A 23,470-nucleotide genomic window follows, 5' to 3' on the forward strand; every position below is an offset into this window, starting at 1 on the left:
CCTGAGTCAGGGCTCTGGGAGGTGGAGGAGCCGAGAAGGGGCACAAGGTCTGAGCAGAGGGAGAAACCCCCCAGGCACGGCCCCAGTTATGCAACAAAAAGCCCCTGGAAAGGGAGCAAATGGCCCCCCAAAGCCCTTCCCATCTCCACGCCCCAGGGAGCAGACTGGAGGGAGCATCCTGTCCTGGGGATGGGACTTTCCCCACTCTAAGGCTGGGGGTCTTTTGGGGACCTGGGTGTCCTGGCAGGAACAAGGAAACCCCAAACCCCACTGCAGCAAGAGCCGGGTCAGGGAATGGGCACTGGAGTGGGAATGGGACATCAGAGGGCAGGGAATGGGGCGCTGGAGGGCAGGGAAGGGATGTTGGAGGGCAGGGAATGGGGCATTGGAGGGCAGGCAAGGGACGTCGGAGGGCAGGGAATGAGCACTGGAGTGGGAATGGGGCGTCGGAGGGCAGGGAATGGGCACTGGAGGGCAGGGAATGGGGCATCGGAGGGCAGGGAATGGGGCGCTGGAGTGGGGCGTCGCAGGGCAGGGAATGGGGCGTCGCAGGGCAGGGAATGGGGCGTCGCAGGGCAGGGAATGGGCACTGGAGTGGGAATGGGGCGCCGGAGGGCAGGGAATGGGGCACCGGAGGGCAGGGAATGGGGCACCGGAGTGGGAATGGGGCGTTGAAAGGCAGGGAATGGGGCACCGGAGGGCAGGGAAGGGGCGTCGCAGGGCAGGGAATGGGCACTGGAGTGGGAATGGGGTGCCGGAGGGCCGGGAATGGGGTGTCGCCGGGTAGGGAATGAGGTGTCGGAGGGCAAGGAACGGGCACTGGAGTGGGAATGGGGCTCCGGAGGGCCGGGAATGGGGTGTCGCCAGGTAGGGAATGAGGTGTCGGAGGGCAAGGAACGGGCACTGGAGTGGGAATGGGGCACCGGAGGGCAGGGAATGGGGCACCGGAGGGCAGGGAATGGGGCACCGCGGGGCAGGGAATGGGGCGCCGCAGAGCAGGGAATGGGGCGCCGCGGGGCAGGGAATGGGGCGCCGGAGGGCAGGGAATGGGGCGTCGCAGAGCAGGGAATGGGGCGCCGGAGGGCAGGGAATGGGGCCTCGCAGAGCAGGGAATGGGGCGCCGGAGGGCAGGGAATGGGGCATCGCAGAGCAGGGAATGGGGCGCCGGAGGGCAGGGAATGGGGCGCCGGAGGGCAGGGAATGGGGCGCCGCGAGGCAGGGAATGGGGCGCCGGAGGGCAGGGAATGGGGCGCCGCGGGGCAGGGAATGGGGCACCGGAGTGGGAATGGGGCGTTGCAGGGCAGGGAATGGGCACTGGAGTGGGAATGGGGTGCCGGAGGGCCGGGAATGGGGTGTCGCCGGGTAGGGAATGAGGTGTCGGAGGGCAAGGAACGGGCACTGGAGTGGGAATGGGGCTCCGGAGGGCCGGGAATGGGGTGTCGCCAGGTAGGGAATGAGGTGTCGGAGGGCAAGGAACGGGCACTGGAGTGGGAATGGGGCACCGGAGGGCAGGGAATGGGGCACCGGAGGGCAGGGAATGGGGCATCGCAGAGCAGGGAATGGGGCGCCGGAGGGCAGGGAATGGGGCGCCGCGAGGCAGGGAATGGGGCGCCGGAGGGCAGGGAATGGGGCGCCGCGGGGCAGGGAATGGGGCACCGGAGTGGGAATGGGGCGTTGCAGGGCAGGGAATGGGCACTGGAGTGGGAATGGGGTGCCGGAGGGCCGGGAATGGGGTGTTGCTGGGTAGGGAATGGGCACACTCTTGCCCTGGAGCCTGGCCCAGCACACGGGGGCTCAGCCAGCTTGTTTATTTCCTTAAATTCTAGAGGCAGAAAATCCCCCACTCATCTATTCCTGCACCAAGCAGAGCCAAAGCACCCGGCATCGCCCCCACTTCCCCTGCCCCTGCCCCTCCCCCCCCAGCTGTGCCTGGCCCAGCCCTGGTCCATACAGGATTCCCAGAGAGCACAGGTGGGCCGAGCCTGGGTCACCAGATCCCCACCCCAGGGCTTTGGCCGCCACTAGCAGCTGAGGTCACTGGAAGCTCCACACGTTGACATGGCCCCCAGCCAACCTGGCCCTGTTGTCCCGTTCACATGCCACGGGCCCTCCTCACCCGCCCTTACTGCAAGGCTATAAACAACCCCCTGCTGCGCCCTGACGGTTCTCCTGCCCCCGCAGTCCTTCGCCCAAGCAAAGTCTGTTCCTTCCATCTCTGCTCAGACGGTTACTGTTCCCAGAACCCGCAACGAAACGGAAACCACACACAGGCATTCCTGCCCGCCACCACTGCCACGCCATGCACACTCGCCCGAGAAGCCCACGCCATCGCACGCCCCGCGTGCCAGGCCAGCAAACGCCTGCACACGTGTGCACGGGCCCTCTGCCACACCCACGGGCCCCTGAGCCCCCCCCAGCCACACCCATGGGATCCTGCCCCCTCCCCACCCTGCTACACCCATGGGACCCTGCCCCCTCCCACCCAGCTGCACCCACAGGACCCTGCCCCCTCCCTACCTGGCCACACCCGCAGAACCCTGCCCCCTCCCTACCTGGCCACACCTGCAGGACTCTGCCACCCTCCCCACCTGGTCACACCCACAGGCCCCTGAGCCCCCCCAGCCACACCCATGGGATCCTGCCCCCTGGAGCCTGTCCTGGATGAGGCCTGGGCTGGCTGCCCCCCACATCCAAGCTTTCCCCCCATTCTGCCTCCCCCTCTCCCTGCCCTCTCCCTCCCATAGCCAGCCCTGACCCCTGCCTGCCATCACACGACCTTTGGCCTGGGAAAGTCCCCCCCACCCCCCCGGTGGCTGCCAGGACCCTCAGGCCAAGGTATTTGGTGTCCCTGTAAGTTCCCCTCCGGCTGGGTTGCTGCTCGGTATGCCAGGAATAAACAGGCACAGAGTGCCGGGCCTGGCCTGGGGCAGGGAGCTAGGCAGGGGGCAGCTGTGGGAGGGGAGGAAGCTGATGCCCACGGCAGAGGTTCTGGTGCCTGGGCCCAGGGCCCATCTATACCAACTGGCTGGGCCTGCCAGGGGGCGCTGGCATTCAGGGCTGCAAAAGGCCCTCTGGGGCTGGCCCCCCCGTCTGTGCTCCTTCTCGCTCGGTGCTGTGAGACAGGGCTGGGGGGTCGTTAGCTAATGAGCTGAGTGCCTCTGAGATGCGGGGGGCTGACCCCGCTGCGGGGCTGGGGGCAGCTCTGCCTCCCCTGACCTCTCTGCTCCCCACAGCGGAGGATGAAGACTTGGTGGCTGTTAACCTTCAGAGCCTGGCGACCATCGCTGCCCTGGTGGAGGCGGCCGACGAGGAGAGCAGCCCACCCTGCCTCAGCCCCCTGGTGGCCCCCCTGGCCCCCCGTGCACGGGGCCTGCGACGGAAATACACCTGGACCCCCAAAACCAAACCCGTGAGTGCCCGCCTCGCCGCCCTGCCTGCACGGTCCCCCAGCCTCCGCAGCACATGCCAGGGCCCAACCGAGCCACCCGCCGGCCTGGATTCCAACCGGCAACCCCCAGGGAAAGGCCCCTGAGCCCTTCCCTGAGCCCCAGGGCCCCATGGCGGCATCTCTCACCACTCCTGGGAGCCCCATGCTCTCCCCCGCAGCCTCCCTTTGTCCTTGGAGCCCTGGGCCCACCAACAGTCGAAGGGCCCACCCCATGTTTAGTCTGTGGGTTGCTCAGGGCCCTGCCTGGCTCCTGCCACCCCCCAGAGCTAAGCGCATTCCCTGGCACATGGGGACTCCAGGGTGCTCCCGTCTCGTCAGGGTCACCCATCAGGCAGCTCCGGGTGCCTCGCCCTGTTGGGACGATGGGAACTGGAGCCGTGGGGACCTGGTGGCTGGGTGGGGTGGCCCATTCCCGACAGATGGATCCCCCATTGCACCTGGGCTCCTCTTCCCAGGCAGTCGAAGCTGCTGCTGGCCTTGGCCCTTTGCTGGGCTCCAAAGGCCGGTTCAGGCAGAGATGGGGGGCCAGGCTGGTGATGCCAACGAAGGGAGCAGCTGAGGACACGGTGCTCGGCCGCCCAGCCTGCAGGCCCTTGGCTCTCCTCCCTCACGCTGACCCTGGGCCTGCCCCCCCAGGTCTGCCCCCTGAAGGCCGCCATTGAGCAGCTAGACACGCAGGAGGTGGAGATGCGTCTGCGGCTGGCGGAGCTGCAGCGCCGCTACAAGGAGAAGCAGCGGGAGCTGGTGAAACTGCAGCGACGGCATGACCATGAGTACGTCCCCCTCGATGCACCCCTGTCCACTGGCCTTTCGGAGCCCCCCACACACACAGGGCATGGGGCAGGTGGCCAGTCTGTGAAAGGGGCAGGGGAGGGAGGGATGGAGTGGGGGGTAGGTGGGAGTGGTACTGCCACAAAGGAAAGAGGAGGGAGCCCCCCGAGGTCTCTGCCCAGTGTCCCAGGAGGTGTCAGAGCCCCAGGGAGAACCTGTAATAGGAGCAGAAAAACAAGGCAGGTGAAAAGTCACTGGTGTGATGAGTCTGAGGCCGTTCTCAGCCTAGTTCACGCAATGAGCCAGTCAGCGGAGAAGACGCAGGAGCCCAGAGCAGAGGGCAGGAGGGGGGCGAGTTCCTGGCATCACTCTGGTTTTGTTGTGGCTGGTGCCCGCAGGCACGACGAGAGCTCGCGGAGTCCGGCGCGGCGCGGCCCGGGGCGGCCGAGGAAACGGAAGCATTCCAGCATGCTCGGCACCCTGCGGCAGAACAACGCGCTCAGCAGGGCTGACGGCAGGAAAGTCAAGTGAGTGACGCTGCGTGTGGTGCATTGTGGGGATGTGCCAGCAGCTGGGGCCCCTGTCTCGGGGGGTCGCTTGGCCCCAGGAAGCCCCGTGCTCTGGCTCCAGGGGGTGTGCTGCATGCATTGCCTTGTGGCATGGGAGGGAGGGGGCTCATTCCCCATCCCCGGTGTGGTAGATGTGACTCTTAGCGAGCCCCAGGGCAGAGTGGCACACCGAGCGCTGGGACTGTACACCTGCAGCCCCCTGCACTTGGCAGGCCGATTACAGGAGCGTGTCCTGGTGTCCTTCCTCTTCTTCCTGCTTCTGCGTGGCACTGCCCGCCTCCCGGCTCCTCTGCCCCAGAACCGGCAGCATTTCGGGGGCAGGAGACGCAGTCCCCATACGTGCAGTCGGATGGAAATGGGGCTGGCTGGCTGCAAGCCTGGCTTCCTCCTGGCGCTCCCTCCCCAGCCCATCGCCGAGCGGAGCGGTTCCGACGTGCCTGCACTGTTCCGGGGAGCGCCCCCCCCCCCCCCCCAAAGGGGAAGGCAGCGTTGCATAAAAGCCTCTTTATCTGTGCTGTATAAAGTCATTGGTCACGCTGCAGTGCTGTTCATTGCTGCTGGCGCTTTATTATTATCCATTAGCCGCCCGGCGCAGTCATTCTCGCACTCACGGGCCCTGTATAATTGTCCTTCTCTGCTACAAATTGCCTCTCCCGGCAGGCCCATTTGCATAAATCCTCCGAGCTAGTCCAAACATGATTGGAGTGTGTGTGCGCAGTGCATCAATCCTGATGATTTGGTAATAATAGTTAAATCTGTACTAAATGGTTCCTTCAATTAAGACAGAGGGAAAAAATTAATCTCGAGGTTTTATGTCACAAAACATTAGCAAATGGAGTGAAGGTTAGAGTTAAAAAAAAAAAAAAAAAAAAGCAGTTAGTGTTGGCTTAGGGTTGCAACGTGGCTCGACCATATGGCTGCTGGGAATTCTCCTGGGCTATTGGGACAACTGGTTTTGCTCCCTCCCCCCAGTCCAGGGGAAAGAGGAGAAACCTCCCCCCACCCCCATCCGCAAAGCTCCACAGCCCGCTGAATACAGGGCCGGCTCTGGGACGAGACACCCCGCGCTGCCCTCCACTGCCCGCAGCAGGTCTGTCTCCTCTAGTGCCTGAGAAAAGGGCTTCTGGGCTCCTCCACAGACGCCTGGCTGAGCATGACCGCCCTCCTGCCAGGGCTGCCCGAGCTGCCAGCCCTCTGGTGGGGAAGGAGGGGCAGAAAATGCCCTGGTGGGGCCCAGGCCAGGGGACTGGCATCCCTGGAAATTCCTTCCCCACTCCAGATCTGGCCACTTCCCTCCCCTGGTGCATGGGCCAGAGTCACTGGAGTTTCTGCGTCCCTGGCGTTGCTGATAAAGGACCCAACAAGAACCTCGGATCCGTGCCATTTACCCGGGCTGTGGCCAGACTAAGGCGTGTTCCTGCTGTTCGTGTGCACATGCAATCATGCAGCCACACTCGTGCACGCGTGTGCTCATGCACATACTTTCCTCCACAGATGCAGCCACACAGACTGGCACACTCACGTACGTGTGCGCCAATGCATACCCATGCACACGCTCATCCTCGCACGGACACGTCTGTGCTCCAGTACACACACAAATGCACAATCACACAGCCCTCCACTTGGCCTGACCCCCCACTGCACACAGCCTCGCCCCACGTTCGTGCACCCACACACGGCCTTGCGGTGAGCTCCCTGTGCTCACACCCCTGCATCCATCGTGCTGACACACACGCTGCTTGTGACCCTGTGCACACGCACACCTTTGCACATGCCCTGGCCCTGCACCCCAGGAAATCTGCCTCTGCAGGCTGTGAGTCCGCAGTCCCACACGCAGGCCCTGCCCCTCCCCGGGTGCCACATGCGGCATCTTGGCCACAGCCCTGCGGCAAAGGTTCGTCCAGCAGCTGCAACTCCGGCCCTTTGGCCGCCATCCGATCACTAACATTCCTGCCTCCTCAAGCTCCTCAAGGGCGCGGAGCTGGCTGAGCGGAGACGCCTCCCAAAGCCGGACACTCCCCTGGAGCAAAGCTGTGGCCTTGGTCCGTGGAATCTCCTCGCAGGGCCCCGTTCCTCCCTGGCTGGCCCAAGGGCCCCGGCCAGTGACTTGGGGAGCTGGGAACCTCCCTGCCTCCCCTCCTGGCTCTCTGGTTAGCCGGGGATTCCCTCCCTGCTGCCCAGAGCTGACACTGGGTGCCAGGGTCGCCCAAGGGCGCCGGGTCGAAAGGTCGAGTGAAAGCGTCAAGCCCTGCCAGAGGGGTGTGAACAGGAGCTGCCTTGCAGGTGCGGGGCCGGAGGACAGCCTCGGACCCCAGCCTGGAGCGCCAGGGCAGGGGAGCCAAGTCAGCTTCCCTGGAGCTTGGGGTTCAGCCCCGCTCCCGGCACGGAGGGGCTCCGGGCACCAGGCCTTGGGGCAGCGAGATGCCCTGGTTCGGGGTGGGCAGCAGCACTGGGAAGGAATGAACAGGGAGGGTAAATGAGCCCCCTGCAGGGAGCTCGGGGTGGGGGGGGGCATTCTCCCTGTGGGGTGGCTGCTCCAGCGAGCGCCCAGATGCACGGGCAGTGCCCGCAGAGCCGCAGGCAGGGCTGTGGAACTGGCAGGGCGGGCACTGGTGTTGTGTCCCGCTGATTGCACAGTGGGGATGGGGGCCGTGGCTGGTTCTGGCACTCTGACCCACAGCGTCTCTGTGCGCCGCGCCCCGAGGTGCTGTGATCTGAGTGCTGGGGCGGGGGACCCCCCTCTCCCATCCCCCACCCCCTTGGGCCCAGCTGCCGCTCTCAGGCCCTGCCTGGTTTTTTCTGCACTCTAATGACTAAAGCAATTAGTCAGTAATAAATGCCCCCAGCCCCAGGAGGGCAGCACCTGTGCATCTCCCCCAGTCTGGGGGCAGGGTGTCTCCCCATCTTCCCCACTCACCAGTGGCAGCACTGATATCCTCTCGGACGGGACAGGCCAGCCCCACGTGGGAGCTGCCTTTCCCCTGCCAGCCCCGTGCCCATAAAGCGCCCTGACAGCTGGGGATGGTGATTCATTTTTGGTGAAAGAGGCGATTGTCCGTGGAGCGGGTCCGTTCCCCCCCCACCCCATATTAATTAGCTCCAGCAGCAGCCGCCTCGCGGGCTCTCTGGAGGAATGTGGCAGGAAGGCACGGAAAGCCCAGGAATGTCCCAGGGAGAGGACTCCCCCGCCCTCCCCCGCCCCCACAAGGGAGCAGATGCGGGGTGGGAGGGGGGGTGGATCTGGCCTGCCCCAGCTGTGGCCTCATTGTATTCATTGTTGGGTGGGGAGATCCCAACGCAGCCCATCCCCCCCCATAATACACCTGCCGGGGAAGGAAGGGGGCGCAGGGCCGGTGTCAGGGAGGCTGAAGTGCAGTAACACTTCGCATTGTCTGTGCAGCCTCTACCCCCAAGGATCTCAAAGCACCACAATGGATTTTGCCTCCCAGTTCCCCTCTAGGGGTGCAGAGAAGTCTCAATGCCCCCATTTTATACAGTGGGAAACTGAGGCACAGGGCGATCTGGCGACTTGCCCCCAGTCACATCGCTGGGACAAGAACCCAGCGCCAGGCTGGGGTGGGAGTTCGGAGCCGCTCTGGTTCTCTGCTCCAGCATGGACCTGGCTCATGCCCACCTGTTTGTCACAAACCTTGGCTCCATAGAACATGACTCTGGGCAAAGGGGCCGGGTGGGGGCAAGATCCCTTGCCCGGCCCCCTAGGCTGCCCGGTGCCGCTGCAGTTCACAGGGCCCCGGGCTCAGTGGCTATGGGGGAGTGCTTGGGAGAGTGCTTGGCTGGGGCGGGGTCAGGCTCTGGCAGTGGGGCTGACATCAGGGTGGAGGCTGGCAGCAGGCTGGGATTCCTGGGGCAGCCGGGTGGGTGGCAGGACAGGGTTCCTGGGGTGGGGCTGATGGCGGGTCAGGGTTCCTGGGGTGGGGCTGGTGGCGGGGCGGGGCTGACGGTGGGGCGGGGTTCCTGAGGTGGGGCTGGTGGCAGGGCGGGGCTGACGGCGGGGTGGGGCTCCTGGGGTGGGGCTGGTGGCGGGATGGGGCTGATGGCCGGTCAGGGTTCCTGGGGTGGGGCTGGTGGCGGGGCGGGGCGGGGTTCCTGGGGTGGGGCTGATGGCGGGGCGGGCAGGCTGGTGGCAGGACTGGATTCCCGGCACCCCGGGACAAGGCCCGCGTCTCCGCGCCTCTGCATGCCCGGTGCACTGAAGGCCGCTCTCCCCCGCTCATAGGGCCGTGAAGACCAGCCTGTCCCTCCTGTGCGCGGAGCTGCGGAGCGACGGCGAGCCCAAGAAGAAGCGGAGCAGGATTGCCGAGGCGGCCTACAGCAGTCTCAAGGGCGCCCAGGTGAGTGCCCGCGCCGGGAATGGCCCCGCCGGGTTGGCTGGGGGAGGCTGGACACTGGGTGAGGGCGCTGGGCACGGTGCCCGGGGTCTCTGGGGGGTCTTGGCTGTTCCACACATGGGGCCCCGCCTGGGCTGCCCCATTCCCTGACAGCCCCAGCCGGGAGGAGCGGGGATGCAGGTCGTAATGAACTCAGCAGCACTGTTGGGAAGCCCAGCTCCTCCTCTGGCAATGGGGGACGGGCGAAGCCATTGCTGTGGGGTTAGGGGGACCAGACAGCAAGTGTGAAAAATCGGGACCGGGGTTGGGGGTAATAGGAGCCTATATAAGAAAAAGACCCAAAAATCGGGACTGTCCCTATAAACTCGGGACATCTGGTCACCCTGGGGTGGGGCCAGGCGGCAGGGCAGAACGCACTGGGTAGCCGCTCAGGGCTGTGCTGTTTCCGGCCCACGCAGGACAAGGTGCGGTGCAAGAAAAACGTTGCCAAGGCGGCTCACAAGGTCTCCCAGCTGAAGCAGAAAGTGAAGAGCAAAGGGCTCCCAGCCGGCATCAGCCCCTTCCGCAGGAAAGAGTCCAGCCCCGGCAGCCGGATCCAGAAGAAACTCTCCAGGGCCAAGAGCACCAAAGCTGCGGCCTCCACCAAGTACCCGCAGCCAGACCCGGCCAGCCGGGAGACTGCTCACTTCAAAGCCACGCCCAGCCTGGGGGCAGCCGGCCCAGGTACAGGAGTGGGAGAGGGCATGGGCCACAGCCCAGTCAGGTCCCACTGGCACCCGGCCCTAGGGCTGCCCCCCCTTCATACTGCTGCAGGGAGGCCCTGGGCACGACTCTGCTCCACGGGTGAGGGAAGGGGCATCTGTCCCTGGACACAGGGCAGCTGGCAGGGCAGGGCTGCCTTGGCAGCGAGAGGTTCCTGGCCTGCTGCTGCTCTGCTGGGCTCCAATGGAGGGGCAGGGGGCTCGCTGGGGCTGGGGGCCGTGCACAGGGATGAGCGCTAGCTGCAGCTACTGGGGGAGAGGAAGGGAGGCCGACAGATGGAGAAAGCTCTGTGGGACGAGGAATTTAAAAATAGCTCTGTCTGCCTGGCCCAGGGCTGGTTCCCGAGGCCCCGGGGGCGACCCCGCAGCTGCCGGGCAGGGTTATCGGGCAGCCAGGCCCTGACACACAAGACTGGGAAAAAGCCTCAGCTTCCTCTCCCCAAAAGCCCTTTGGTCCGGCAGAACAAAGAGAGGGGCCCGCCTGGGCAGGATGCAGGAAGGAGGAAGCCGGAGCAGGAAGCGCTTGCTGCGAAGGAGCAGGAAGTGCCATCCCCAGGGAGCGCCCTCCCCGTGCCCCGGGTGAAGGGCAGAGAAGTGGGAAGGGCAGATAAGACGAGGAAATCCAAGGCTCTTTGTGCCGGCCCTGGTGGTGTCTGGCTGCAGCAAACCTCTCCCGGGTGCCCAGCCCTGCCCAGCATGGCTCTGCTCCTGGCGGGAGGGGTCCTGCCTGCCGACTGGCCACCGGGCTGGGGCCAGAGAAAGGGGATCCCAGCCCTGCACCCTACCCTTCTGGGGGTATCCCCAGGCGAGCCCCAGGATGGCTTCCAGAGACCCCCCCACCCCACCCCAGCCACTCTTGGGCTATGACATGGGGACATGCTGAGTCCCCTGCGGCTGCCCAGCGGGTCCCTCCCTGATCCCAGGGCCAGGCAGGGCAGTGTGGGGAGAGGGGGCTGGGTAAGTACGGGCACCCCCTGCACCCATGTGCTCTCCGGCCAGCGCTCAGCCTCACACCCGCCATTGCAGCCCCACCTCCCCTGTCTCTTCCTCACCCCTCCCGGCCTGGCCTCCCCCTGCAGACGCAGACTACGAGAGCGAGGACGGTGCCGCCCTGTCGCCTGACGAGACCCTGCCCCCCGCCGTGGTCGGGCCCTCCCCATCCTCGGTGGTGAAGATGGAGGCCAATCAGAAGGCGAAGAAGAAAAAGGAAAGGCAGGGGTTGCTAGGTAACGGGAAAGGCAGGCCGGGGGTACCGGGGATTGGCAGGTGCCAGGCGCAGGGAGCGCAGGGCAGGGGGCCCCTGGCACAGACCCCCCTGAGCAGGGGGCAGGCCATGGAGACAGAGCTGCCTTTGCCCGGAGCTGGGGCAGCACGCTGAAGGGGCTCACGCTGGCACAGTCCAGCTCTACCCAGTGCCGGCCCACCTCGAGAGGCAGCGAGCACAGCCAGATGCTTTGCTCAGCGGGTGCCCTGATGGAAACTTGTGGCCAGCTGGCGATGGTTCAGAGTCAGTGCAGGGAGAGCACCCCCTGTCGGTGCCCCAGGACGCTGGCCCACATGCCAGCACGGGGCCCCTGCTCCTTGGCGGGCTCAGGATGGGCACAGGCTGGCAGTCGCCAGGACCCCTGGCCTAAGCAGCCCGTCCCTCCCCTCTCTCCCTGCAGGGCCTTGTCGAATCTCCAGCCCAGAGGGCGAAGTCAAGATCAAGCGGCGCCCGGGGAAGCCTGGCGCAGGGAAGCTGGAGAAAGTGCCCGCCAAGAGGAAGACGGGGGCCTGCGAGGGGACCGCCAAGAAGAAGCTGAAGGGGAATCCCAAGGAGAGCCTGCGGCAGCTGGTGCAATCCGGCGCGGGCAGCCTGGCAGCCAGCAACAGCCCCTTCCCCGGCACCGACGCCAGACAGTTCACACCCAGGGAGGACGGGGCCAAGATTTCCAGCGAGCGCCTGAAGAAAGCCACGCGCAAGAGCAAGGTGTTGCAGTCGGCCCTGCGGGTGAGTGCTGGGGGGCAGGGGCTCCTGTAGGTGGGGGGGCCAGGGGTGCTGAGTGTGGAGAGGCTGGGGGCGCACAGGTGGGGGGCGTGTTGCATGGTGCAGGGCAGAGGGCTGTGGGTGTGCTTGGGGGTCTCTGGGCCACAGCCATGCACTGTCAGTGTGCTAACCCCTATCGTCCCCCCCAACAGCGGAAGAACGGGGCGCTGGCCCTGGCCCTCTCGCCCAGGAATGCCAAAGCCATCCTCAGCAAAGGCAAGAAGCTGTGCAAGGTGAAGAGCAAAGTGGCCACCAAACAGGTAAGGTAGCCTCGTAGCCCTGCCCCCGCCCCTGCTGCAGCAACCCCTCCCCCACCTCTGCCAGCCCTGCCCCCATCCCCACTTCGGCACCCCCTCCACCACCTCCGCCAGCCCTGCCCCCACCTCTGCCAGCCCTGCCCCCACCCCCACTTCGGCACCCCCTCCCCCACCTCTGCCATCTGTCCCCCCTCCACGCATGGCCCCTAGTCTGTGGCATAGGAGCCCAGCCCTGAACCACATCCTGCCCAACCTGCCACGGTTGGGAAGAGACGCTGAGGCCAGCTGCCATCTCCAGAGCACATCGGCCTGCGGCCCCCTGACTAATCACCAGCCACCCATCCCGAGATAAGGGGCTGCTCAGAGACCTGTGGGCAGAGAGCCGTCTGGAGAGACCAAGGCCGCGCTCGGGGGGCTGGAATCCCGGCCAGGGCTGTCTGTGGCCCTTCGGGGGGACTGGGGGTTGGGAGGAGTAGCAGGAATCTGTCCGTGGCGGGGCAGGGGGAAGCCCCTTGGGGCCATTCCTCCCTCCAGATGCTCCCAGGCTTCCCCCAGGCCCCCGAGAGGTTCGCTCCCCCAGGCTGGCCGGGCTGCAGGCAGAGCCGACCTCCCCACTGGTGCTGTCGGGAGAGACCCAGGTTCAAGGCCTGGCCAGGGGCTGGGTGAGGGGCTCCCTGGCAGCCCCCGGACCACAAGGGGGTGGCTGCTCACTGCCCCCCGCACTCTGTCCCCACAGTGCAAGGGGCGGGCGGTCAGCAAGCTGCTGGAGAGCTTCACCGTGGAGGACGACTTCGAGTTTGATGACAACAGCAGCTTCTCAGAAGAGGAGGAGAGCCCTCGGCTGGGGGCTGAGCAGGGCGCAGCCCACGGTGAGCTCTGCCCCCCAGGCCGCTGGGGGATGGGACGAATGGACACAGCTCAGGGGGGTCCAGGGCCGAGGAGTTGGTTCTAAGGCACCCGTGTCAGGACTCCTGGGTCCACGCCTGGCTTTGTGTGTGTCTGCCCCGTTCTGTGCCTCAGCTTCCCCATGGGGCTCTCCAGAGTGGGGCTGTGGGGCTCAATCCAGTCACATCTTGCAGCGCTCTGGGATCCCTGGAGCGAGGGGGGGGCCACAGATTGGCGGGGCGGGATCCCGGGGGGCACAGCACACCCCACGGCTCGTTTCAGCGCTCTGTAACGAGAGCCAGCATCCCGTATGCAGCCCCCAGAAGCCAGTGAGCAGGCTCCGGATCCCTAAGCCACGGGAGGGGCTGTGAGGCATGCGAGTGCCCCGTGGTGCGGCTTGCCTTGCGGGCACGGTGTGGGCAGGGGGGCAGGCGCTGGCCCCTGGGGGACTCATGCCCCGTCTTCTCCCCCAGCTCACTCCTGTACTATCCGCAAGGAGGACCTGCGGGACGGCCTGCGCGTGCTCATCCCCAAGGAGGACAGTCTGCTGTATGCCGGCAGCGTCAAGACCCTGCAGCCTCCGGACATGTAAGGGCCACGCTGGTGTGGGGGAGAGATGGGGGGGCGGGAGGACCCACAAGGAAGGAGACGGACAGATGGACAGACAACCCCTGCACGGGAGGGGCTACCGTGATGCCCCTCGCCCGCCAGGGTGGGTCGCCCTCTAGGCCCCTTTGGATTTTCCCAGCCGTTCTCCCCCGGAGAGGCCAGTGAAAGCGATGGTTCTCTGGGAACGCTCTTGGGATGCGAAATGGGTCCTGTCTGTGCCCATCCCCCTGCACCCTTGTCCTCCCCCCTCACGGCAGCGCTGGGCTGCGGGCCCTGGGGTTACCAGGCTAGCCCTGCAGAACCACGCACTGGGCTCTGGGCCTCTTGGGCTGGGCGTCCCACCTTCCCCCTTCTGGGCGAGCTCTGAAAGCAGAGGCGAGCCCCTTCCTCCCGCCGTGCTGGCCTGACCCCTTTGTTCGCTGACTCCCTCCTGCAGCTACAGCGTTGTGATCGAGGGGGAGAGAGGGAACCGCCAGCGGATCTACTCCCTGGAGCAGCTCCTGCAGGAAGCCGTGAGTGCTCTGCTCACCCTGGGTAAACACAGAGCTTGGCCCGGAGCCGCAGGGAGGGAAACAACCTGCCTCAGACAATCGGAAGGTCCCAGCCATCTGTGCAGGGCGGGCAGGGCAGCCTTCAAAGCGCGGGCAGGAAGGGAGGGGTTGGCAAGCGCCCGGCCAAGGCAAACAAGGGCAAGCGCGCACAATGTGCTGGAGCCAGCGTGGGGACGGGAGCCAGGCCAGGCCAGCTTCACAGCACCCCAGGCAGCGGCTAGAGCACACCAGAACCCCACTGGTTCCCCACCCTGTGTGCACTTCCCAGGCAGAGCTCCCCCCACGTGGGTGCGACAGACACCCCCCACCCTTTGGCGGGGGGGAGGTTGTCCCCGGGCAGATGCCCCAGCCCTGCCGAGGAGCCTCTGGTGACCCAGGCTCTTGTCTCCTTCCAGGTGCTGGACGTCAGACCCCAGTCCAGCCACCACCTCCCGCCAGGAGCCAGGGTGTGCGCGTACTGGAGCCAGAAATCCCGCTGCCTCTACCCGGGGAACGTGGTGCGAGGTGAGGAGCCTGCAGGGTGCAGGCCGGGGTAGGAGCCGTTCGGGTGATTCGGGCCACGGGGCAGCGCGAGCACCGTTGGGCTGCAGAATTGAGGCTGGTGCTCTGGTGCCAGGCAGGGGTCCCCGGGCAGGGGCAGCGGGAGGAGAGGGTAGCAGGGCTGGCACCTCCCTGGCACACAGCTGGGAGCTCAGCTCTGCCCGGGACACGGCCCTGCTGACAGGCCTGGGCAGACTGGGGCTGGACGGAGGGGCGCGCAGAGGGAGTGCAGGGCGGGGGGGAGCTGGGGATGGGCCTGGCTGGAGGAGGACTCTCATTCTGCTGCATGCACATGTGACTGTGGCCCAGAGATGCCCCTGCCATCGGCGCGTCCCTGCCCCAGCGTGCTGGCTCTGCGCAGCCTCACCTGCTCAGGGACGCCCTGCGCTGGCAGTGGGCTGGCCCCCTCACTCGCCCAGCGCTGGGGCTCCCCCTCCCCTCTGCGCGCACTGACAGCACGTCCCCCCAGGGCCCTCCAGCGACGAGGAGGAGGAGGAGGAGGACCTGGACTCGGTGGTGGTGGAGTTTGACGACGGGGACACAGGCCACATCTCAGTATCCAACATCCGCCTGCTGCCCCCGGACTACCAGATCCAATGTGAGCCGCCCGGCTGGGCCCCGGGGCGGGCGGGGGGCCGTGGGGTGCCCCGCAGAGAGGCACAGGTTGTGTGTGCAGGGCCAGGGGCCAGAGTACTGGCATCGCACTGCCGGGGGGCCGGGCAGGGACTCAGCCAGGTCTCCCTGCCCCTGGGGCCTGGGCCGGCCCATCTGGCTACGGGCGCGAGTCTCCTCCCCAGCCCTGACGCTCGCTGTGGTTACAGGCACGGAGCCCTCCCCCGCCCTGCTGGTATCCAGCACATGCCGGCGGACGAAGCGGTCCTCCAGCGACGCCCCCCCGCCCAGCGAGGCAGTCCCCAGCCTGTGTGTGGATGGGCGTGACAGCGCCGAGCCAGCCAAGAACGCCAGCAAGAAGGCCACTAGCAAAGAGAAAGCCGGTAGGTAGAGCCAGGGGCTGGGAATGAGCCTCCCAATAGGCAAGGGTCCCTCACCTGCTCCGCTACAGCCAGCCAGCAGAACTATGCCCTTCCCTGGAGGGAAAACTCCCTAGGGGGCTGGGACTGGCCTAGCAGGGAGCTGCGGGTCGGGAGGGAGGGGCACCAGCAGAGCTGGGGTGGTGGAGCCCAGGGCTGGCATCGTGCTCCTCTCCAGCCAGCTTGAGAGCTGAATTGGCACAGCCAGGCCTGGGGACCCGTGCACGGGGCTCGGTGCTGGGCGGGCACGGTTGGGACGCTGTGGCTGGAACAGGGGCCTGGCAGAGCCCGGAGCTGTTCTCACCCACAGCCATTGGCCTGACCCGGCTGTTTCCCTTCCCGACAGGTAAAGCCGATGTGCTGGCCCTGGGTGCCAAGGCGCTGCCGCCGGCTGATCACTTCCTGGGCCGGCGTGGCAGCCCCCTGATGAGCTGGTCGGCGGTGGCCCAGACCAAGCGGAAGGCGGCCAGCAAGAACCCAGCCGTGCTGCAGAACCTCTTTCAGCTCAACGGCAGCAGCAAGAAACTGCGGGCCAAAGAGGCGCTCTTCCCCGTGCACAGCGTGGCCGCCCCCATCTTCGGCAACGGCTTCGGTGCCGACTCCTTCAGCAGGATCGCCAGCTCCTACGCCTCCTTCGGCGCCGGCGCCGGCCTGGTGCTGCCCGGCACCCAGAAGCTCCTGCGGGCCAAGAAGGTGGAGAGGCTGGAGGCGGAGGTGGGCAAGGGGGGCAGGAGGAAGTCGGGCAGCGAGTACCTGGTCAAGCTGGACCACGAGGGCGTGACATCCCCCAAGAACAAGAACTGCAAGGCCCTGCTGATGAGCGACAAGGGCTTTGGGCCCAAGCTGGAGAGGCCCCTGCCCAGCCATGGCTACGCCCACCCAGCTCTGGTGGGCAAGGACAAAAAGGGGCGGGCCCCCATACACCAGCTGCCCATGGGGCTGGCGCTGCGCAAGTACTCGGGCCAGGCCGACTACGCCTTGAACTGTGACAGCGACTGCCACAGCTCCTACTCCGACGAGGACGAGGAGACCGGTGGGCTGGGCGCCAGCGTGCCCTCGCGCTTCATGACGCGCCTCTCGGTCTCCTCCTCCTCCTCCGGCTCCTCCACCTCCTCCTCCTCCGGCTCCATCTCCACCTCCAGCCTGTGCTCCTCGGACAACGAGGACTCCTCCTACAGCTCCGACGACGAGGACTCCACCCTGCTGCTGCAGACCTGCCTCACCCACCCTGTGCCCACCCTGCTGGCACAGTCCCAGGCCCTGCGCTCCAAGAGCAGCGCCCCGCAGAGGTGCTACATCGCCAAGGCCGCCGCCGCCAGCGCCAAGGCCAAGCTGAAGCGCAAGGAGGCCCTGAGCTTCTCCAAAGCCAAAGAGTTCTCCCGGAGGCAGCGGCTGCCGTCGGTGGAAAATCGGCCAAAGATCTCCGCTTTCCTGCCAGCGCGGCAGCTCTGGAAGTGGTCGGGGAACCCCACGCAGGTACGTCCAGCCCCGCCCCCAGGTACATCTGGCCCTGCCCCTGGGTACATCTGGCCCCGCCCCCAGGTACATCTGGCCACGCCCCTGGGTACATCTGGCCACGCCCCTGGCTATATCTGCCTTCCCCTCCCAGTACATCTGGCCCCGCCTCTGGAAGCATCTGGCCCCGCCCCCGGGGGAGTCTCAAGGGCAGGGCCGGTAGAGGTCTCCCATGTGATTGTCCCTGGCTTGTTAGCTTGGTGCGGAGGGGAGGCTGTTGGGCACTGCCAGCAGATGGGATGAGGGGCAGGGCGCCCCCCTAACAGGGATGTCTTGGGTCGGGGAGCTGCTGGCCAGGCCGACACCTCCACAAGCAGACCCCTGCCATGGAGGCACAGTCACTGCCCGAGGGGGCACCGGCTTGGCACACCGAGGCATCTCCCCCAGCCCATTCCCTCCAGGGTTTGCAGTTCTTGGTCCCCCCTTAGCTCCGATCCAGGCAGAACCTCCCCACCCCTTGTCCTGCTGGGAGCCCATGGACTCACTGAGGGGGCCTGGAGCTGCTGCATCGCTACCAGCCCCCCAATCCCACCAGGGCAGCCGTGCTGCTCTTATTGGCACCTCATCCCAGTGCCCGGGATGCCAGTGTGGGGTGGGAGGGTCGCGAGCTGGGGCCTGACTGCGTCTCCACCCCCCGCAGAGAAGGGGCATGAAGGGCAAGGCCCGGAAGCTGTTCTACAAGGCCATCGTGCGGGGCAAGGAGACGCTGCGCATTGGCGACTGCGCCGTGTTCCTCTCGGCCGGCCGGCCCAACCTGCCCTACATCGGGCGCATCGAGAGCATGTGGGAGTCGTGGGGCAGCAACATGGTGGTGAAGGTGAAGTGGTTCTACCACCCCGAGGAGACCAAGCTGGGCAAGCGGCAGAGCGACGGCAAGGTGAGGGGGTGGACGGCTGGGCACGGACCATGGATGGGGGCAGACGGGTGCGGGACAGGGGTGGCTGGGCGGATGAGCACGGGATGGGGCGCTGGGTGGACAGGCCTGGGATGGGGGTGACAGGCGTGAGATGGGGGTTGCTAGGCAGATGGGCACAGGATGGGGGCACTGGGCGGATGAGCACAGGATGGGGCTCTGGGTGGACAGGCCTGGGATGGGGGTGACAGGCGTGAGATGGGGGTTGCTAGGCAGATGGGGACAGGATGGGGGCACTGGGTGGAGGGGCACAAGATGGGGGTACTGGGCAACTGGGCACGGGACGGTGCATTGGGCTGCCGGGCGTGGGATGGGGCACTGGGCAGACGGACACAAAATGGGGGTTGCTGGGCGGACGGGCACAGGACGGGGCACTGGGCAGCCAGGCACGAGATGGCCCCTTTCCCAAGCTCCCCGGGAGAACCTAAGGGCTGCGCTCAGAACAGGATGGCCACGGAGCTCCCAACCTTGCCCTCTGCCCACAGAACGCGCTGTACCAGTCGTGCCACGAGGACGAGAACGACGTGCAGACCATCTCGCACAAGTGCCAGGTGGTGGGGCGGGAGCACTACGAGCAACTGACCAGGAGCAAGAAGTACCAGGATCGCCAGGACCTCTATTACCTAGCGGGGACCTACGACCCCACCACGGGCCGGCTGGTGACTGCCGACGGCGTCCCCATCCTGTGCTGACCCCGCCGGGGGCGAGCCAACCACCCCCCGACCACCCACCGGCAAACACGCAGGGGAAAGGAGCCGTGAACCGGGGCCAGGAATGGCCGAGCACCCTGGGGCCTTTTGCCCCCCTTTCTGGGTGGGCTGGCCGACGAAGGGCTGTGCTGACATCGGGGGGAGCTCCCCCAGCAGCACCACCTCTGCCCGTTGGAGCCAGGCCCGGTAATTATGCAAACCCCGCCCAGCCGCACAACCCCGGCGGCTCCCGCGGAGCAGCGGCTCGGATCCTGGCCGTGGGGCAGAGCCAGCCTGGCTTGCCGGAGACCCGCACACAGAGCTCTCCTTCCCATTGGCAGGCGCGGAGAGATTTGAATTCAAGCCATACTGTCCCTAGTACCTCGGACTGTTTGCCAGCAGGTAAAGCAGAAATCAGGTGTATTATTCTATTTATTTCTCATGTAAATATTGTATTTCTTCCGGGAAGTTTTATGGAAACAGAGAAACCGACAGACAAACGGGGGGGGGCGGGGAGGGTGTTGCAATGCACTGTTTGCCCTCAGCCTGGCTGAGGCCAAGGACAGCTGGGGTTTTCTGTACATAGGGAGGGAGCAGGGAGGGCCCCTGGCGTGCTCACCCCGCTGACGGGACCGCACCCGCCTGGCCGGCTGTGTAATATAGACCCCCCGGGGCGCGCTCCCTCGGTCCTTCGGTGTATTATTATTATTATTATTCTGATGCTAGTGACCCCGGCGCTCTGTCGGGGGGCATGTGCCCTGGGGCGGGAACAGAGAGAGAGTATATATATTATTATAAACTAGGGCAGGGAGCACACAGCCAGAGCCAACTTCCCTCGGGAACCAAACACGCCCGCCACGCACAGACCTGCCGCTCCTGCATGCACCCACGCCCCGCACAAGCAGGAGACAGGGCTGGCCTGGGCTCTCCCTGTGGCTCCCAGCCGTGCCAGGATCCCGGGTAAAGGACATGGGTGGATGTGTGCAGATGGGGGAAGGGGGGGGGGCATTCGCATGTGAACGTGGGCACGCAGGGAGTGGGCACGCAGGGGGTGGGTACGCGGAGGGGTGCACAGACGCTGAAAGGACAAAGTGCAGGGGTGCCCGACAGCACCGCATCCCCAACCCTCTTTTCTGAATCCCATGAATCCATTAAACCAAACTAACCCAGACCCTCTCAGGAGAAGACGCAGGGGCCCGGCTGGAGCCAGCGCTGCCCATGGGAAGTGGCTGCCCCAATGCCCTGGGCTGGGGCCCAGCTGGAGCCGAGATATCTCTGCTCTTTGGGTGCCCTCAAGCCTGCAGCTCTGGCAATGGGGCTTACGGCCGGGCTGCCCCCCCCCGGGGGAATTGGGGCTTTTCTGAAAGCAGAAGAACCCAGTGAGAAGGTGCCCGGGGAGGTGGGGCTGAGCCAGCCGGGAACGGATATCGCGCCCTGCTTCGAGCCCATTGCCCTGGCATGCCGAGTGATCCAGAGGGGCAGTGGGTGGCTTCCTGCAGACAAACCAAAGCACCACCCCCCGCTCACCCAGCCCCCAGGGGCTGCGCTGGGAGCCCGGCAGGGACATCCGGGAGCAGGCCCCTGCCCTTGCCGGCCCATGTGCAGACACCCCAGCTCTCCCACCCAGCGGCTGCCAGCATGTCTGCCACTGCTTCCCACTCCCCCCATGGCAGCCCTGCCCTACAGGGAGGTGGCACCCACTGGACACAATGCTGGGCTCTGTGTGGCCCATGCCAGCTCGGGGTAGCATGGCCCCACTGAGTGGGCACCCCCAACCAAGGACCAGATGGCCCCAAGCTGATGTAATGTGTTCGGAGGTGCCCCCACGCTCCCAATACTTTGCTGTCTGTGATTTCTGCCCACTCCAGTCAGGACCCACGCCCTCAATGGGGCAGGGGGACGCTGGCCCGTCCCAGCCCCCCCTAAAGCTCCAGATAGAAGAGAAAGGAGCCTCCCCTCCCCCCGGTGGTCTCAGAGGAACCCAGATTCCTGATGAGTGCGTGAGACGCCCCCCCGCATCCCCCCAGCGGCCGTGCCCCCTCCCCGTGGCTATGCTGTAGATGTGTAAAGGGCCGTTCTGCGCCGAGGGGAGGGGTTTTTTTCAATGTAAACACTAAAAAAACTACAACAAAAAAAGGGGGCAAAGACCCCGGTTTTCTGAACAGCAGACGATGTAAAGGCCTTTTAGTATGGAACTTTTCTATCGATAACTTGGCTTATGAATAAATATATGAAACCTTGCTGGGCAGCGGGTGTTCAATCCCTCGTGGAACCAGCCCCACGGGCAGACAGGCACTGGGCACCGGGGCAGGGCTCTAACCTATGTACTGGGGGTGCCAGGGGAACGGATCAGGAGTGCCCTGCACGGGGGGGCATCACAGGGAGGATTGGGGGTGCCCTGCCTTTGAGGGGTGTTGGGATGAGGCTCGGGGAGGATTGGGGGTGCCATGCACTGGGTGGGCCATGCCAAGGAGCATCAGTAACATGGGCCGGGCTACATATCAGTTACAGTGACACCCAAGGGCCAAGTGTGGCACTGGGGAAAGCTGGGTGCCAGGCCCCGGCTCCATGCCAGGCCCCGGCTTTGCCTTAGCACTACTCAGAACAGGCCGACAGAACACAGGTTCAAGTCCCCAGTTCTGCCTCTGCAGCTACAGACAAGTCCCTTGTGGAGGGGTGGGTGGCTCCGTGCCTCAGTTTCCCCTTCTGCCTGAGGGGTCTCAGTGGCCTCCCCAGGGGAGAGTCTGGGACTCACGCTGGGATGTGCTTTGAGATCCTTGGTAGAGCCAAGAAGGCTGAGCGCTCACCCTGGCTGGCCTGGTGCAGCCCACCCCCTTCTCCAGCAGTGTGGGGTCAGGGTCGCCCCATAGCCTGACTGCGGGCCAGGCCCCCTCCCAGCCGAGCCATTCGCAGCATGGGGGCTGTAAATCCCACCGCGGCCCCCCGCAGCTGCTGGCTAATGACTTAGTTTTATATCTTAATTCACAATTTTATTGCCCTCCTCCCAAGCGCAGAGACAGAGAGATGTAATTAGCAGCCAATGCAGTTACCGCCCGCCCCGCCCCGTGCCCGCTCCAGCACCACACTCAGGAAGGGAGCTGGAGCAGCTGCTGGCACAGGGTGGTCCGGAGGCCCAGGGCAAGCAGGGTCTTGCTGGCCCTAGTCCTCCTGCAGCAGCCATGGCAAACACATCTGCTCCCCCCGGCTCGACAAACAGACACGGGGGTGGGATAAATTGAGAGGCTGGCTGGCGCAGTGAGATTAATGGGTGCATTGATGACAGGCAAAGGGGGGCACTGGTGAAATGTTGGGGTGCTCTCAGTTCCAACCCCCATTCTCCAGACAGGGAAACAGAGACATCTAGCTGGGACCTGACTTCCCCTGGTCACACTTCAGTGGCAGACGAGTGACAGCCCCAGGAGCCCTATCTGCCAGCCCCACACTCAACCCCCCAGCCAGCCCTGGCTGTCCCCCAGGCCCCAGCACGACCATTCCCAAGGGCAGCAAGCGCCACCCAGCTCCTCTCTGGCCTGTCCTCACCCAGCCCCCTCCCATGCCAGGGATGCTGCCCGGCTGCTTCCCCATGCAAGCCCTTTGCCAGGCCTCTGCAGGGACCGTGCCTATGGAGAGCCAGCCCCACTGCATTTGGGGCTGCCGTGGCCGGAGCGCAGCACTGGGACGCAGGCAGGGCAGAGCAGAGCTAACCCCAGTAGCGAGACACCAGCATGGGGGCAACTGCGGCTCCCCGCAAGCATCGACGGGCAGGGGCGTGAAAGCCCCCGTCTGGGAGCTGGGCAGATTCCAGCCAAAAAGCGGAGGGCAGAGACAGCACCAGGAGCTAGGCATCCCCCGGGGCCAGAGGCCCCAGGCTAGGGGGCTGAGGCCAGCAGCCCTGCGGTGACTAGCTTGGGGGCTCTTGGCCATGGGAATGCTGGCCTTTCAGCGCCAGTTGGATCCCGCAGCCATCACAGGCCCCCCCCCGCGGTTTTCTCAGCACTGGCCATGGGCACTGCCCAGCTCAGCAGAGAGGTACCGGAGACCAGGCTCCCCCCCAGAAGTGGGGGCATGTTGCTGGGGTCCAATTTCTGTCTCCTCTTGCAGGCAGCCAGAGCGTCCCCAATGTCTTCTCCCTCCCCTTCCCCCACACCCACCAGCCCAGCTGCTCCACGGTGGTGCTTCATGTCTCTCCGCGCTGTGCGGAAAGTGATCCTGCCCCAGGGGAGGTCAGCGTGCAGGCCGGGGAGTCGGCTTTCAGCCCAGCACTGCTGCCCAGGCCCCCCAGGCCACGCCAGCCCCTTCACCCTGACAGCGGGCTCGGCTTAATTCTGCCCAGCCGAAGAGAGACGAAATTAAACAGGAGCTGGCCCAGCCCCCAGCAAGCCTGGCGCAGAGCAGGGAGCCGCACAGCCTCAGGCCCGGCTCTACCCCGTCCCAGGCTGGGGGTGGGCGCCAGGGAGTGCTGACTGTTGGGTTGTTACAATGGGACAGGCCCCATGGGGCCAGCCACTCCCATCCCAGGCGGGCACCCCCCTGACTCACCAGCCTGAAGCGGCACA

General features: G+C 65.8%; 1 protein-coding gene across 3 annotated transcripts in view; it reads left to right on the forward strand.

The window, feature by feature from the left end:
* Positions 1-21,154, forward strand: part of BAHCC1 (BAH domain and coiled-coil containing 1) — an 88,048-nt gene extending 66,894 nt beyond the window's left edge. For all 3 annotated transcript variants that reach the window (XM_054047140.1, XM_054047138.1, XM_054047139.1), the window contains exons 12-28: positions 3,234-3,409; positions 4,085-4,221; positions 4,618-4,746; positions 9,026-9,140; positions 9,596-9,860; positions 10,978-11,124; positions 11,563-11,888; positions 12,077-12,184; positions 12,918-13,050; positions 13,540-13,654; positions 14,112-14,187; positions 14,622-14,730; positions 15,236-15,364; positions 15,588-15,761; positions 16,144-17,273; positions 17,953-18,189; positions 18,711-21,154. In XM_054047140.1, the coding sequence (XP_053903115.1) occupies positions 3,234-3,409; positions 4,085-4,221; positions 4,618-4,746; positions 9,026-9,140; positions 9,596-9,860; positions 10,978-11,124; positions 11,563-11,888; positions 12,077-12,184; positions 12,918-13,050; positions 13,540-13,654; positions 14,112-14,187; positions 14,622-14,730; positions 15,236-15,364; positions 15,588-15,761; positions 16,144-17,273; positions 17,953-18,189; positions 18,711-18,917 (3,713 nt within the window). In that variant the 3' untranslated portion in view covers positions 18,918-21,154. The remainder of the gene's footprint in view (positions 1-3,233; positions 3,410-4,084; positions 4,222-4,617; positions 4,747-9,025; positions 9,141-9,595; positions 9,861-10,977; positions 11,125-11,562; positions 11,889-12,076; positions 12,185-12,917; positions 13,051-13,539; positions 13,655-14,111; positions 14,188-14,621; positions 14,731-15,235; positions 15,365-15,587; positions 15,762-16,143; positions 17,274-17,952; positions 18,190-18,710) is intronic.
* Positions 21,155-23,470: the final 2,316 nt, after the last annotated feature.

Source organism: Malaclemys terrapin, chromosome 13, assembly GCF_027887155.1.
Source record: "Malaclemys terrapin pileata isolate rMalTer1 chromosome 13, rMalTer1.hap1, whole genome shotgun sequence".
NCBI classification, from domain to species: domain Eukaryota; kingdom Metazoa; phylum Chordata; order Testudines; family Emydidae; genus Malaclemys; species Malaclemys terrapin.